The following is a 16,939-nucleotide window of genomic DNA, read 5'->3' as shown; positions in this document are numbered from 1 at the left end:
TAGATTGCGAGGGCATACTGGGCGAGTTACAGAATGGGTTTCGGAAACAAAGAAGGTTGGAGGACAATTTATTTTCTCTAACACAGTGCATAGAAATAGCGCAAAAAGGAAACAGACAGCTCTGGCTGGCATTTCTGGATATCAAGGGTGCCTATGACAATGTGAACCAAAGAAACCTGTGGGACATAATGGAGAACTTAAACCTAGATGAAGGACTAACAGCACTATTAAGGAACATTTACAAAGATAACAAGGTGATTATAACATGGGAAGGAAAGGCGGCAGGGAAAATAGAGATAAGACGAGGCCTTAGGCAGGGGTGCCCGTTATCGCCTTTGCTGTTTATGTTGTATCTCAGAGGATTGGAGGATAGACTAGAGAAGAGCGGGCTTGGATTCAACCTTTCTTACAGTAAGCTAGGCCAAAAAATTCAGCAATCCTTACCGGGATTGATGTATGCGGATGATATTGTACTAATGGCTAACAACAGGACAGAGTTGCAGGAATTAATGAGCATCTGTGGTAGGGAAGGAGAGGAATTAGGTTTAGAATTAAGTAGCGAAAAATCAGCAGTCATGATTTTTAACGAGGATGAAGTTGAGAGGCTGAAGATACAGAATATTACAGTTGAGAGAGCTAGTAAATACAAGTATCTAGGAGTATGGATATGTGATGGTGCAGAATATCTCAGAGAGCATGAAAAGTATATAATAGGTAAGGGCAACAGAAATGCAGCTGTAATGAAAAATAGAGCACTTTGGAATTACAACAGGTACGAGGTGGTGAGAGAGATTTGGAAAGGGGTCATGGTGCCTGGCTTGACTTTTGGAAACGCAGTGCTATGCATGAAATCCGAAGTGCATGCGAGACTAGAAATAAAACAGCGTGGAGTAGGTAGACTGGCTTTGGGGGCACATTGCAAAACGCCAAACCAGGGAGTACAAGGAGACATGGGATGGGCGTTATTTGAGAGCAGGGAAGCGGTGAGCAAGATAGAATTTGAGGATAGGTTGAGGCAAATGAATTGGGAGCAATGGGCACGAAAGGTTTTCAGCTATTTATACATGAGGAGTGTAGACACAAAGTGGAGACAACGCACTAGGAAATTAAGTGGAAAGTTTTTGGGTTACAGCGAAGATACGGAAGAGAAAGTCTCAGTTAAAAAGAAAGTTAAGGCCACAGAAAGAGATCGGTGGCTAGAGGGAATGCAGACAAAGACGGCTCTGGAAAGCTATAGATTAAACAAAAGAGTTATTGCCAAAGAAGGCATTTATGACAATTCTAGGGGAAGCTCATTGCTGTTTTAGGCGAGGACGGGTGTTCTGCGAACCAGAACATACAGAGTGAAGCACCAGGAAATAGATACAGTGTGCACTGCTTGTGGAGAGGAGGACGAGACGGCTGAGCACTTGATACTCTACTGTAAAGGGCTTCACCCTATGCCTACCGAAGACAACATAGATTTAATAAAGTCATTGGGTTTTAGAGACAGCGAAGGGAGAGTGGATTTCAAGACTGTAGAGATTACCAAGCAAAGATTAAGTGAATGGTGGCAGAAATCGAGAGAAAACTAGGAGGAGGAGGAAAACGTTTATTGGAACATGAGGGATGATGCTGATGATGACGGAAGTGGAGCCTTAGCGGGGAGGGTTCCTCATTCCAGGATCCCTAGAAGCTGGCCAGCAAGTTTGGCCCTTTCGAGCAGCCTAAGCTGCTCTCCGGGGTCCCTGCTCCGCAGCAGCCTCTCCCAGCCGGCTTGGCCTTTTTCTTCGTCTTGGAGCTTGGGAAGCTCGTCGTTATTCGTACATTCCCACGTGGAGTGGTAGAGTGTCGCTCGGGAGCCGCACCAGGGGCAGCTGTCGTCTTCGTACCTGTCCGGATCCACGTGTCTGGCCAGCACCTTGTTCGGGAAGTTGCCCGCCTGGAGTCTCCTCCATAGGGCGGCATCTATTCTGTCGAACCTGTCCGCGGGCTCCGGAAACTGGAATCGGCAGGCCTTGTAGTGGTCAAGTAGCTCCGAGTAGCTCGGGTTCACGATAACGGTTTTCCCCGGCTGCGTCAGACCGGCCCGGAAGGTATGAGCACGGGCTCGGTCGTCTGCTGCCTGGTTACCCGTGACGCCCGCGTGAGCGGGAATCCACGCGATTTCGTGCGTTACTCCAGCACTTTTCGGGGTGACCTTATTTATAAGTTTGGCGGTTCTCGCTCCAATCCTGCCTTTTAGAAAATTTCGACAGGCCTGTTGAGAGTCCGACAGGATGAGCATGCTACTGCCCTTCCTATAGCCGTCCATCATGGCGAGCGCTATGGCTCTCTCTTCGGCCTCTTCCGTCGTTGCCCTGGGCATCGAGCAGCTATTTTTCTCCATCTTGTTTTTGTCCAGGTATACGGCTACCTTTGCATCCCGGTCCGGGTAGTCGGCAGCGTCGACGTACGCCACCTCTCCCTTTTTGGCTATCCTTTCGTAGTACCTGGCTCTGGCTAGTCTTCGTTGTTCATGCGTATCCGGTCTCATGTGTTTTGGTATGGGTCGTACGATGTACGTATTTTTCGCCATATCGCTTAGGTCGGCCGTTCTGGTCGCCTTTGTCCTCACGTCGTTGAAGCCGAGTTTGGTCGCCAGGCGTCTTCCGGTCTCGCTGCGTCCGAGTCTCTCTTTCTGCGCCGTCAGCATGGCATCCTTGTGCTCTCCGTACGTGTTAGAGATGCCCATGGCCATGAGTTTTTCGGTTGATGTGGTAATGGGTAGTCCTAGCGCTAGCTTGTACACTCCCCTCATTTTGCAGTCGATCTTTCTCTCTTCTGTTTTGGTGATCCGGTGGTACGGCATGCAGTAAGTGATCCTACTTACGACGACGGCTTGAACAATCTTCGCCACGTCTCGTTCTTTTAGACCCCACTTCCTGTGGGTGACTCTCTTAATCATCCTTCCCATGATGTCTATGGTTTTGGAGATCTTTTCCCATTGTAGCGTGGCTTTCCCATTATGTTGTAACCACATACCCAGCAGCCTTAGTTCTTTCACTTCGGGCACTGTGTGGCCTTCTATCGTGACGTTGATGGGTATGCTTCTGTCGTACCTTCGTCCATGAATCCTCAGAATCTCTGATTTTTCGGGCGAGCAGTGGAGTCCGCTTGCTTTTGCCACCTCTTGTATGACTTCTGCCGCCTTTTGCAGCCTTTCCTCCTTTTCTCCTAGCGACCCTTTTGTGATCCATATCGTAATGTCATCTGCGTATACCGCGTACTCTATGTTCGGGATCTTTGCCAGTCTCTCGGATAGCTTGAAGAGCGCTATATTAAAAAGTAGGGGTGACAGCACCGCTCCTTGCGGCGTCCCCTTGTTGGGCATGTCGAACGTCTTAGTCTTTGTGTCATCAATCTGGATGGTGGCGCTGCGGTTTTCCAGGAAGGAGCGTACGTAGTTGTAGGTCTTTTCGCCTCCGTTGGTGGCGTTCAAGTTGTCTAGTATGGCGGAGTGGGCAACGTTGTCGAAGGCCGCCTTTAGGTCTATGGCTAGCACGATGTGCTCCCCTTTGGCGGGGATTTTGCCGCTCAGCACTTCTTCCCTGATCTGAAGTAGCACGTCTTGAGTGCTCAGGTGTGGCCTAAAACCGTACATGCAGTGCGGCATGAGCCCCTCTTCCTCCAGGTAGCGCTGTAGCCTGTTTTTCACCATGCGTTCCATGAGTTTGCCTACGTTCGACGTTAGCGAGATAGGTCTCATGTTGTCTATATACGGTTTTTTTCCTTGCTTGGGAATGAGCTTGATTTGCGAGTGCTTCCACTCTTCCGGGACTTTTCCGCTGTTCCATACCTCGTTAATAAAGTTTGTGAGTTGCTTCTGAGTCTTCTGCGGTAGATTCCGTAGCGTGGCGTTGGTGATGCCGTCCCTCCCCGGTGTGCTGTTGGTCGTTTCGGCGGCGGCTGCCACCAGCTCCCCAACGTCAAAGTCTCTGTCAAGACTCTCGTTGGTTCGTCCCGTATACTCGTTTCCGGTTTCGGGTGTCCCTTGATCCGGGACGTACCTGTTCTTGATGTATTCTAGCACGTCTCCTTGGAATTTGTGTACAATCCTCGTGAGAGTTCGGTTGGTTTCGCCTCTTGTCGATGCCGGGTCCGCCAGGTATTTGAGCAGGTTCCAGGTCTGTTTTGTTTCCAAAGTGTTCTGCAGTTTGTCGCATTTTTGCCACCAGTTTTGTCGCGCCAAGTCATCGGCGTACTTTTCTATTTCCTCGTTGAGTTCCGCCACTCGACGTCTCAAATTCCGGTTCAGTTTGTTGATTTTCCACTTTACAGTCAAATTGCGCCTTTTCTTCCACAGCGTTTCGAGTCGCGAGTCAACTGCAGTGACTTTTTCGGTCAGTTCTACCTCGTTGGTGTAGTCTTCTTTGGCTCTTTTTAGTTCCCTTGTCCACCGCGCAAGGTCGTCTATGGGTCTTGTTTCCACTTCCTGTCTGAACTTTCTCCAGTCTGTTCTCTGATTCTTTCCTATGCGTCGACGCTTGGCGTCTGCCACTACTTCGATCCTAATGATGCAGTGGTCGCTTCCGAGGGTTTCTTGCGTGTTTATCCATCCCGCCGTGGCTCCCCTGATCATCGAGAGGTCCGGGTTTGTGTCTCGACTCACGCTGTTTCCCACTCTAGTGTGGCAGTCTGTGTCGTTGATGATCGTTAGTTCGTGCATCTCGATTAGCTTGAGTAACTCTTTGCCCCTCTTCGTGTCCTTTACGTAGCCCCATTCCGTATGCGCCGAGTTGAAATCTCCCGCGACGACTATCGCGTTGTTCTTGCCGGCCATCTTGCATGCCGTTTCCATGATTTCCGCGAGGTCCTCGGTCTTGTAGCCCTTGTGTTGCGCGTACACGTTTAGCACGAATGTGCTCTTGCCTCCCTTGTTGCTAGGCACCACTTCCGTCAGAACGTTCTCTACTTCTTGCTTTGTTTCGTGATGTATGACCGTGATGTTCTTATTGACGAGCGTGGCGACCCTGGGCTTGTTCTTATCGTTGCCGTAAACGTAGTACCCACTCAGATTCGCTTCTGAATTCGGTTCTTGCAGCAAGATTAGGTGCGGTTTTTCCACTTCGTCCTGTAGATAAAATGTAAAATTGCTTCGTTTTCCTCGGTAGGCTCTGCAATTCCACTGCCATATCAGAAGCCTACCTTCCATACGGTTGCTTTGCCTCTGCTTTGGCTCCTTCGTTGCTCACGCAGCTGACATCGCTTTCGTAGCCGTCCTTTGCACATTTCCTCCTAGGCGGGCCCGCCGCCCCGTCCAGTAAACTTGCGAGCATCTGTTCAATTTTAGCGAATCTTTGCTCGAATTTGTTTTCCAGTTGCTCGAATTTGCTTTCTAGTAGCTCAAACTTGTTCTCGAATTTGTTGTCTAGTTGCTCCTTTCTTTCCTCGAGCGGACCCTTTCTTTCCTTGGGCGTCTTTTTCGGTGCCTCTGCCGGCTTCGGCTGAGTTTTCGGCTCGTCCGTTTTGTTTTCACACCGTCTTCGGAGAGTCTCCAGTTCTTTCTTGTGCTTCTCTTCTTGTCTCCAAGAGTTTCCTTCCAGTCTTTTAATGGTTTCCGCCATCTTGGCGTTTTGCTCCTCCATTTTATGGAATTGTTCCCTTTGTATCTCCATTGTTCTCTGAAATTGTTCCCTTTGTATCTCTGCCACCTTCTTTAGCTCTCTAATTGTCTCCTCCATCTCGGAAATTTTCTGCTTGTCCGATTTCTCTCCCTCTATTGTGGGGTAGTTGGCTTGCCCAGTAACCCACCTCAGCGTAGGGAAGTCTTCTATGTTGCTCTGCGCCTCCGCCCACGCCTTCTTTTTGCTGACGTCGGTCAGTGTATCAGTAGTTTTGGGCTGCACCTTTTTCGTCGGTTCTTTGTATCGCTTTTTGCACTCCTTGTCCCCGGTGGGGTGTTCCCCTTCGCAGAATGCGCATCTTGCCCTGCAATTCTCTTCGCCTTCCGCGTGCGTTCGGCCGCAATTTCGGCACCCCTTTGCGTCTGGCGTGGGGCATACGTCACTCCTGTGTCCCGGCTTCATGCAGACGAAACATACTTGCTTCACCGGCCTGTATTCCCACACGTGTGCCATTTGCCCGTATAAGCACACTTGGTTTGGCAAACGGTCCCCGCTAAAAGTGAGGACCACAACTTCCGTATCCCTGATTCTTCTGGCTTCTATTATTTCAATGTCGGCGTACTTGCCCCTTACACTGAAGTTTTCTCCCAGTTCTTCGTCTGTAAACTCTTTAGAGACTCTGTATACCACTCCTTTTACCGTGTCCTCCATGATGACTTTAGCTTTGAAGCTGTGCTTCTTCCCTTCGATCTCAAGTTCTTCGATTTCTGTCACCGCTTTCGCGATGTCTTCCCTTTTCGTGCTGACTATTATGGCGTTGGTACCTTTCAATATTCTTGTTGTGATTTCCTCATCTCGGAGGGCATGGTTTCTTCGGATGGCCTTAATTAGTGCCTTGCCTACGGATCCTTCTCTGGTGTCTCCGAGTTTCAGACCCTTTTCGGGTCTAACAGTAATTTTTATCTCGTCTCCCGGCATCGGTCCGAATCTCCTCCTTTTTGGCTTCTGCTCCTCGGTTGACCCCATGTTGTTTTTGACATCGCTGGTGGACGAGCTGACTTTCTTATCCTTTTTTCTAATAATGTAATTCCAACCCCTCTCGGGTATTCCGCCTATTCTTTTCTCGCCATCGGCGGCCGTCTCGTCCATCTCCATGCCATCCCCGCGTGGGGGTAGGCTTGTCTCTAAAATGTCGATATTGCCGGTAATATGCGACCCACTCACGTTTCCGTATTATCCTTCTTTTCCTCTCGTCCTCCTTCCTTCCGTGGTATCAGTCTTTTCCGGAAAACAGGAAAATTTTCGCGTCGTTCGGTGCGAGATGCGGAGCCTTCGTGGAAAACGTTCGTCCCCGCCGCAAACTTCTTCTTTTTCGAGAAAACTAGGTATTTTTTTATTCACTGATGGCAAGGGGGTTTCATAGCTTCACTTTCTATGCACTGCGGAGTGAATATAGATTTCACATTTAAATATTCTAAGCTTAAATGGTAAAACAAAATGGCTAGGTGGCGTAACCTACCGCCCGATCCAAAGGGCTCCGCCGTATTCATCCATCCATCCATCCGGTGGCTTCGCTGCGTTTCCATAGGAGCTAAGCCTTTTCTTTTCTTTACTTTTTCCTCAGGTAAGTTCGCTCTTTGCAAATGTTACAAAAAAAAAAAATGCACCATCTGTGGGCAACGCTGCACAAAATCGTAGCGCGATAGGTTAAGAAACCGAATTTTGCGGTCGATTTAAAGAGCCTGGCCTCTCCTTGAATCACCCTGTACAATTTTGATTTAAATTCAACCTCGATGTGTAGGTGAAAACAGTTCACAGACACTCTCACAGTCCCCGCTGAGCTAAACGGACACTCGAACGGCGTTGAAGTCAGCGGGACACCTGCAACCTTCTGTGATCATCTAGAATCTAGAGTTAGAAATCGCGCCCTCACAGTTTAATTTTGATTAAAAGTTCACCCTAAGGTTTGCCCTTCATACAGATGTACTCGTCGACGTCTGCGTGGTGAATGCGTTAATTTCTTTACTTTCGTTTGTTTTGGAAAATTTTTTACCGGTTAACCGATTTAAAATGGAAGTTTTATTAAAGCTTTAATCGATTAATGGGTACGTTAATTTATGAATTCCCCATCGCTAATCGCATTGCTCCTAGGTTTATTTACCCTCCATGTCTGTCACCATAAGGGGAGCGAAGTATGCTCTTCTTTGCCTGAGCACACCTCGGAACATAGGCAGTGGAATAATGTGAGCAATCAGACACGTTAGGTCACATGCCCCCCTATATTTCGCGTATTGATCAATAGGTAAGCTAAGCCTGGTCCACGACCCGGGCTTCTTACACAAATATACTTTGCTCTGAGCCAAAATGTGGTTTTATGTGGGAATTTCGGGCGTTAAAAAGTCTGAACAAGTCGAAGTAGGGTTAAACTTCAACTTCTCCGGCCAGAGTCTCGGTATCTTGCCCATAATTCGGCAATGAAGTGCAAACGTTAGGCTTCAGTGCTGATCGTTGTCATCTATAGCGACCCTCACGGTCGGCACAAGGCGGTCTACAAAAGAAGATGAAGAAGAGGCGGGGCTTGCGCGTTGCGGGCACATAATAGCAGTTCGAATCCTACCGCTCTCTGTACTGGTTGCTCTCAGTCGAGCTCCTACAGATTTGGTGACCAGGTATCGGACTCACGCCTTCCACCCTGCTGCTGTTTTCAAGGCTCACGCCGGCCCATCAAACGTTCCTCACGGCGACGCCCTCCTCACGGCAACGATCCAGAACATTCGGCTCGCGCCTTTTTGGTCCAAAAATCCCCGAGTATGGCTCATGCAAGTCGAGGCACAGTTCCGTCTCAGGCACATCACCAGCCAAGAGACGAGATACTTTCACACCGTCTCCTCCTTGCCAGCCGACGTAGCCAAAGAACTGGCCGACATTCTCTCCACACCGGATCCGGTCAACCCCTTCGATCATTTGAAGGTAGCCATCCTTGACCGGAAGTCCGAATCGGAGCGCAGCAGGCTGCAACAACTTCTCACCACAGAGGAACTTGATGACAGTTGCTGGGAGACCAAAACCAGGACCCCAACAACCATCTCCTGCGTGAGTGTTTTCTCCAACGTCCTCCGCAGAACATGGTTCTGGTGCTAGCGGCTGCGGAATACATATCACTAGACAAGCCTGATGAGCTTGCTGACCGAGTCGCAGACTATTCGAGGTCCCCTAGCATCAGCACCGTTACTCATCAGTCACCAATAACAACGGAAGACTCAAGACTTTTTCGTATCGAAGACCGCATTGATGCTCTAAGCCATCAACTTGCCACCCCTGCACCTTTGACGCGGCATCGGCAACCACGGTTCCGCTCCCGTCGACGCTCGGGCTCTCGCTCCCGTCCCCTGGAGCGCACTTCCTCCAACACAGGTGAGGACGACACTACCTCGGGTGTGTGCTGCTACCATCGTACCTTCGGAAACGCTGCCCGCCAGTGCACCCTACCTTCCTATAGGGCGGGAAACTAGATGACCGGCACTGGCGGCGGCAAGCAGCACCGGTCAACAGGAAAGTCGCCTCTTTTACGTCGTAGACGTGTTAGCAGGCCATCGCTTCCTTGTCGACACTGGAGCCGAGGTCAGCGTACTACCGGCCTCTTCTTTGGATCGACAACGCAAGCAAAAGACCTCCCCGCTCCAGGCGATCAACAGTTCACCTATTGCCACCTACGGTCAGCGGTCCGTCACACCCGACCTCGGACTGCGCCGCACACTTCGGTTGCTATTCATTGTCGCCGATATCAAGCAGGCTATCCTGGGCGCTGACATTCTCAGCTTTTACAACCTTGCCGTAGACATTCATTCACGGCGCATCATTGACTTGACCACACACCTATCTGTGAATGGCGTGCTCTCAACCACCACAACGACAGCCATTCGCACATTTTCGCCGTCGTCAGACTACAAGAAAATTCTTGCGAATTTCCCGAACATCACGAGACCGCACACAAGAGAGTCGCCGGTGCAACACACCATCGCTCACCACATTGCTACCTCTGGCCCTCCAGTTTTTGCTTGTCCTCGTCGGCTGTCTGGAGAACGCCTGGCCATCGCTCGTCGCGAGTTCGAGCACATTCTCAAACTTGGAATCGTTCGTCTACCGACGAGTAACTGTGCATCACCTTTTCACATGGTCGCCAAGAAAGATGCAGGCGATTGGAGACCATGGGTGATTATCGCGCCTTGAACGCCGAGACTCAACATGACAGATACCCACTGCCTCACATACAAGACTTCACCGCGAATCTGGCTGGATGCCAGATCTTCTCCAAGACCGACTTGGTGAAGGCATACCACCAGATTCCGGTGGAGCCTGCAGACATCCCAAAGACCGCCATCGTCACACCTTTTGGCCTCTTTGAATATGTGAGAATGCTATTTGGCTTGCGGGATGCCGCCCAGACGTTTCAACGCATCATCAACGAGGTGATGCGCGGCCTAGATTTCGTATTCGCTTACCTAGACGATATTTTAGTCACCAGTGCATTAAAGAGAGAACATGAGGAACATCTGAGCGCCCTTTTCACCCGGCTTGGCGACTACGGTTTGGTAATCAACCCCAACAAATGTCTTTTCGGCGTAGTAAACATCGAACTCCTCGGCCACCTCGTCACCTCACAAGGCATCAAGCCTTTAGAAGCCAAAGTCACCGCCATTCGTGACTTTCCTCAACCAACATCTTTAAAAAGAGTTGCGTGAATTCTTGGGCCTACTAAACTTCCATCGTCGGCTCCTGCCGAAGTGTGCTGAGTTACTAAAGCCCCTAACTGACCTGCTCGCCACCAAAAAGGAAACCTCGTCGTCTCTGGATTGGAGCAAAAGTGCAGCGTCTGCCTTTTCGTTAGCGAAACAGGCACTTGTTGACGCCGCAATGCTCACCCATCCAGCCCCAAACGTGCCACTCCGACTCCTCACAGACGCATCAAGATTAGCTGTCGGCGCGGTTCTTCAACAGAACGTTTCTGGCTGGCAGCCGCTCGGATTTTTTTCACACAAACTCAAGGACGCTGAACAGACGTATAGTACCTTTGTACGGGAAATTCTAGCAGTGTATCTATCCATCAAACACTTTCGCCCCTTCATCGAGGGCCGGGACTTCTACGTTCTGACCGGTCATAAGCCACTGACATTTCTGTTCCATCGAAACCACACCGACTACATAGCGCGTGAGATCCGGCACCTCTGCTTTATCTCAGATTTTACCGTCGATCTCCGACATGTCAGCGGCCAGAAAAACACTGCTGCTGACGCACTCTCTCGCGTAGCAAACATTACTTCAGTTAAACATCCAGTGGATTTCGAAGAGCTAGCAGCCCCTCAGGACGATGACCCCGAGCTACAACGCCTTCATGACTCTTCTGCATCTCTCAAGTTCGCTGACATTCTACAACCTCTCTCTCCAACAACCGTCACTTGCGAGACGTCAACCGGCGTTTTACGCCCGTTTGTTCCTCCTACGTTTTGTCGGACTCTGTTCGACCACTTGCACAATAAAGGCCACCCGGGAATCCGTGCTTCACAAAAATTGATTACCGCTCGCTTCTTTTGGTCGAACATGAATGCGGATGTCCGCCGCTGATCTCGAGATTGCCTTAAATGCCAGCGCGTCAAGATCATCCGACACACCATCACCCCGATCTCACCATATCGCCTACCAGACTCGAGGTGCGCTCATGTCCACCTCGACTTGGTTGGACCTCTTTCTTCCTCCCGAGGTGCCTGTTATCTGTTGACTTGCGTAGACCGGTTCACTCGGTGGCCCGAGGCAATCCCTGTCCCCGAAATGACAGCAGAGACAGTCGCGAAAGCCTTCCTCGACGGCTGGGTGTCCCGTTTCGGCTGTCCTACAGTCGTAACTACCGACAGAGGACGACAGTTCCAGTCCGCCCTTTTCACGGCTTCTGTCTCCATCCCGGGCGTCCGACACATCCACACTACCGCCTATCATCTATCAGCTAATGGCATGGTGGAACGACTCTACAGGCAGTTCAAGGCAGCCATCGCCACCTACAAGCCGCTCGAACGTTGGGCCGACCATCTCCCCCTTGTCCTCCTGGGCCTTCGCTCGGCGCTCAAGGCCGACCTCGGCTGTACGGCAGCTGAACTGGTATATGGTTCCCCATTGCGCCTCCCTGGAAACTTTTGCCCTCCAACCTCTCCCGACTTTAAGCGCGAACCAAGCAGCTATGTCGCAGACCTTCGACAAACCATTCGTGAGCTGTGACCAGTTCTTCCTGCTCAGAGGAGTCCTCAACACTTTTTCATGAGCCAAGACCTTGAGTCGTGCACCCACGTCTTCTTACGGCGCGATCGTATTAGCCGACCTCTTACACCAGCTTACGATGGGTTTTTCAGAGTGCTTGATTGCCAGGTCAAGACCTACACTCTCGACATCAACCGTCATCATGACGTTGTGGCTACAGACCGCGTCAAACCGGCCTACCTGGACACTGCCCTGCCCACGCCCGGCTCTGCCATCACCACCCCGTTGCCACCTCCGACGTCTGCACCTAGACCCCAGCGCATCACTTGGGCTCCTCCGGCATCCATCGCTCTACACGGGGAGCGTTATAGCGACCCTCATGGTCAGCACAAGGCTGTCTACAAAAGAAGATGAAGAAGAGGCGGGGCTCGCGCGTCGCGGGCACATAAAAGCAGTTCAAATCCTACCGCTGTCTGTACTGGTTGCTCTCAATCACGGTGCTCTCAATCCAGCTCCTACTCATCTATGCTGTCATCCGTGTTGGCTGTCAGCTGGCATCTCCGGGTCTAAATTGCCAAACAAAGGCCAGAGTTAAATTTCACCTCCGGTGTTTCTGGTTTCGTGTGGCAAATTTAGGCCTAAATTTCCAACCGGGTGCAAAAGTACGGCTTCACTGCTGGCTCTTCGGCTCATGCTTGGCACCATGATTTGAGTCTGGCACTTTGGGAAATACGTGGCCAGTCAGAAAAAAACCGTTGACACGCCGAAAGAATAATACTTTCGAAATAACTAACGCCTTGGCGCAAGGCCGTATTATGCCCCAGTTAGACTCCTATGGTTGCAACCCTGTGCCAAGTAAGGCGTTTCTTTGGCGTGGTTCCTGGGTATTTTTGTAATCTCTATAGTCATTGACAGCTAAAACGCAGAGGGCACGGTGAGTCCTGAGCTTCTTCTTATTGTTTATTGGCCAATAAGATTGCGGAATTTAGCGTTAAAAACGTCGAAAGACGAATCACGAAGAAGGATCCTTGAAGATAATGCGGAGCGCAAGTTCGTCTGCTTCTTTTGCAGGGGTTGAGGTGACGTCAGAACGCCGAGCTCTGATTGTCTCCGATTGAAGGATAGTGGGTAGACCTCAAAGCAAGCTGCCTTCAGGTCTACACACTATCCTTCCAAGCGGAGCCAATAAGAGCTCGGTGGCATTCTGACGTCCCCAGAACTCGTGCAATAAAAGCAGACGAACTTGCGCTCCCCATAGGTACACCTTACGTCTCTCAATATTTTGGTGGCTGCAAAATATAAGTAAGCACTTAAATAACGCAATATTCATTGAGGTCGTTATATTCGTGTACACTGGAATGAACTGGCGCAAATGACCATGATATATTTCCTCAACAATAGCTCAAAACATTTGTATTATAAAAAGGGAAGTTAGAGTCTTCATGTCGCACACCCTCTTCACTCTCCTGATATTAGTAAACAAAACAGTGAAATACCTGGAATAATTCATCTTCATTTCTTTGTTTTCTTAAATGGTTCAAGACACGCAATACAAATGCACACCTGCAGCTGAAGTGACCAATGGTGTGAAAGTTTGACGTGTTCACGATCTGACTGAAGTGGTTCTCTGTTGATCGGACTGATATGATCACTATGGGATTCACGGAGAAGTAGGCATTTGGTTCGCTATTATGGCGAAGAAATAATTTACTTTTTTATGTGTGTGTGTGTGCTCATTTTATTGCTACTCCTTTTTGTACAATGCAGTGAGGTCAAGCAGAGGATATATTAACATTTCAACGTTGCTTCAAATTTAGTTTAAAAGTACCATTAACGCGAATCGGGCATAAACAGTAAGCAGTTTACACGCCTATTCTAACAAAATCCAGTACTCTAGGAAACGACTATGTATTCACTTTCCTGTGCAACAGAGCTACGGTCAAGCACGCTAACAATAGAAAGATCTTATCAAATGGCGAAGTCCTGTGTACGATTAAGCCAAAAGAATTTGATGTGCCCATGGATAATACACATTACGTTTAACTTGCTCATTGTTCCTGGACACGCCGCGTTTTGAAGGTCTAGACATATTCTCAGTTACGTCACTCGCAGCGGTCCTTAACCTATTCGCAGTTATTTCCTGTCTCTATGTTCTGCAGAAGAGTCAATTAAAAGAAAAGTTTTCGAGCCCGACATAAGCAGACCAGCACCTAATCCCTGTTCATTTTTCGATTTTTTTAGTAAGGCTGCGGTGACGCATAGGATTCCAAAGAGTGGCCTAGCTGGGGGTGCGAGCTTCGGCAATTTCACTGGGGCGCCTGTAACTTAAATATCCCCGTGGACATATGGGTAGTGTGGTGTTTCCAGTCTGTGGCTACGTTTACACGAACGGGACCATAAGGCGCAATGTCTTGGTAGCCAATCGAACTCACCTCAACTACTGTACTTAAAGAGGTTCGCCTTACTGGTGGTCATACCTTAATTCTAATAAACTGTTCCTCCAGCAGTTGATTCCATTCTTTGATATAATATTGTTCCCATTATCTCAAACTACACACTTCTAGTGAAGCGGGGTGGGTTCGATTTAACGCGTTTTCAAATTGATGCATTTGTTAGTGTCAATGTGATGCTCTGAGCTTGCATACATGTAAACTCGGAAAGTTTGGTGACGGAAATCGCCGAAGTCTCTGAATGTACAATACGGAACGAAAGGAAAGCGAGCGGCGGAGTGACAACCTCTCGCAATCGTCGCGCCCAACGTCAGCAGCAACTCTTGCGGAGCTTGTGGTGCGCTTCGAGAGTAATGACGGTGCTAAGTGACCTGCTCTTTCAGTGCATTGATTCCCAGCTGATCTGTTTCAATTTTCGACAATATGCTATTGACAATGCGGCACAAGCATTTTAATATGCCCCGTGATGACGCTAACAAATATTACAGTATTTTTCGCAGACTTCTCTGTCAATCGTGATGTTGCTCAAATATTGATCTAAGGCTAATATAGGTTTATTTCATGTGCCGTCACTGAGAATTTGAAACCCAGATGTCACAGTGTTAACTTCGTGAATAGCGCCGGATGTGGTTAAAGGCTAAAGCAAAGAGCCGCGAATTTCATTTATCGAATGTGCCGGCCACTTGGCACCGTCGGAACTCTCGAAGCACATCACAAGCTACGCGAGAGCTTCCAGTGACGATTGTTAAGTGATGCGAAGAGGGCGAAAGACTACCAGGTGCAGCCGAAGCCCCTTGTATCGCCAGTACCTGTTCAGAGAAGCCAGGAGAAGGACCACGATAAAACGTGCATCAATCTATGACCTTTTCTAAGCGGGTTGAAGAGCTGAACTCTTCACAGCATTCATGAATGGGAAAAAGAATGCGTGTTATCTAGATTATGAATTCGAGGTATTATAAGCAGTGTTTAGTGAAGGTAAAATGTTGCTAAACAATCGCTTAGCATAAAATATTAATTTGTAAAATCTCATAACGTTGCTGTCAACTCACATCGGCGAATGTGGGAATAACGTATGATAAGAACTCATGATTTTCTGGTTTTTTTGCAGGTATTCTGCAAATCAACGGATGATGATGTGAACTACAATAAGGACAAGTATGCCATTTTAATTGCAGTAGTAACGAAACACAAAGTTTGCTATTTTAATTGTATCGCTTCGCCTGAAATGCCATTCCTTGATAGATAATCAGCACAATGATGACTACTTTTTAAATAATATAGGAAAACGACTTTTTATGCAAGGTGTCTTTCCTAAGGAAGCAAATAATTTATTAGTAAAAAAAGTGAAAGTCGTTTACCACTCCCTGTAACGCCGAATTGGAGCGCAGCTCTTGAGGAGGAGGAGGGGAGGGTACTGAGGGCCACGTGTTCTCGGGGGGGGGTCACGTGACCCCCCCCCCGAGGGCACGTGACCTTGGTGGGGTCACGTGGGGGCAAACACGTGCCCCCTCAGAGGTCACGTGACCTCGGGAGGGGGTCACGTGACTCCCCCGGTCACGTGACCCCCCGGGTCACGTGACCAAAATTTTTCCGCTAGATTTAGCGGGGAAATTTTTTCCGCTAGATTTAGCGGGGAAAGTTTTCCGCTAGATTTAGCGGGGAAATTTTTTCCGCTAGATTTAGCGGGGCAATTTTTCCGCTAGATTTAGCGGGGAAATTTTTTCCGCTAGATTTAGCGGGGAAAGTTTTCCGCTAGATTTAGCGGGGAAATTTTTTCCGCTACATTTAGCGGGGAAATTTTTTCCGCTAGGATTTAGCGGGGAAAGTTTTCCGCTAGATTTAGCGGGAAAATTTTTTCCGCTACATTTGACGGGGAAATTTTTCCGCTAGATTTAGCGGGGAAATTTTTTCCGCTAGATTTAGCGGGGAAATTTTTTCCGCTAGATTTAGCGGGGAAAGTTTTTCCGCTAGATTTAGCGGAGAAATTTTTCCGCTAGATTTAGCGGGGAAATTTTTTCCGCTAGATTTAGCGGGGAAAGTTTTCCGCTAGATTTAGCGGGGAAATTTTTTCCGCTAGATTTAGCGGGGAAATTTTTCCGCTAGATTTAGCGGGGAAATTTTTTCCGCTAGATTTAGCGGGGAAAGTTTTCCGCTAGATTTAGCGGGGAAATTTTTTCCGCTACATTTAGCGGGGAAATTTTTTCCGCTAGGATTTAGCGGGGAAAGTTTTCCGCTAGATTTAGCGGGAAAATTTTTTCCGCTACATTTGACGGGGAAATTTTTCCGCTAGATTTAGCGGGGAAATTTTTTCCGCTAGATTTAGCAGGGAAATTTTTTCCGCTAGATTTAGCGGGGAAAGTTTTCCGCTAGATTTAGCGGGAAAATTGTTTCCGCTAGATTTAGCGGGGAAATTTTTTCCGCTAGATTTAGCGGGGAAATTTTTTCCGCTAGATTTAGCGGGGAAATTTTTCCGCTAGATTTAGCGGGGAAATTTTTTCCGCTAGATTTAGCGGGGAAATTTTTTCCGCTAGATTTAGCGGGGAAATTTACCCATAATGCACCGCGCGGTTACGCCGACGGCGACGGCGACGGCGACGCCGCTCAAGCCGGGAACGGGCCCCTAAGAGCTGCGCTCTAAAATGAAAGCCGTTTACAACT

The 16,939-nt window shown here is 48.8% G+C and overlaps 1 protein-coding gene across 1 annotated transcript in view; it reads left to right on the top strand.

Annotated features, from left to right (window-relative positions):
- Positions 1–16,939, top strand: part of LOC121836164 (neprilysin-1-like) — a 103,210-nt gene that overhangs the window by 78,642 nt on the left and 7,629 nt on the right. The window contains exon 18 of the mRNA XM_042290971.1: positions 15,390–15,436. Within this exon, the coding sequence (XP_042146905.1) occupies positions 15,390–15,436 (47 nt within the window). The remainder of the gene's footprint in view (positions 1–15,389; positions 15,437–16,939) is intronic.

This window comes from Ixodes scapularis, unplaced genomic scaffold (genome assembly GCF_016920785.2).
Source record: "Ixodes scapularis isolate PalLabHiFi unplaced genomic scaffold, ASM1692078v2 PGA_scaffold1__304_contigs__length_218370807, whole genome shotgun sequence".
NCBI classification, from domain to species: Eukaryota; Metazoa; Arthropoda; class Arachnida; order Ixodida; family Ixodidae; genus Ixodes; species Ixodes scapularis.
The sequence above is the reverse complement of the archived record's forward strand: the minus strand, read 5'-3'. Positions and strand labels throughout refer to the sequence as shown.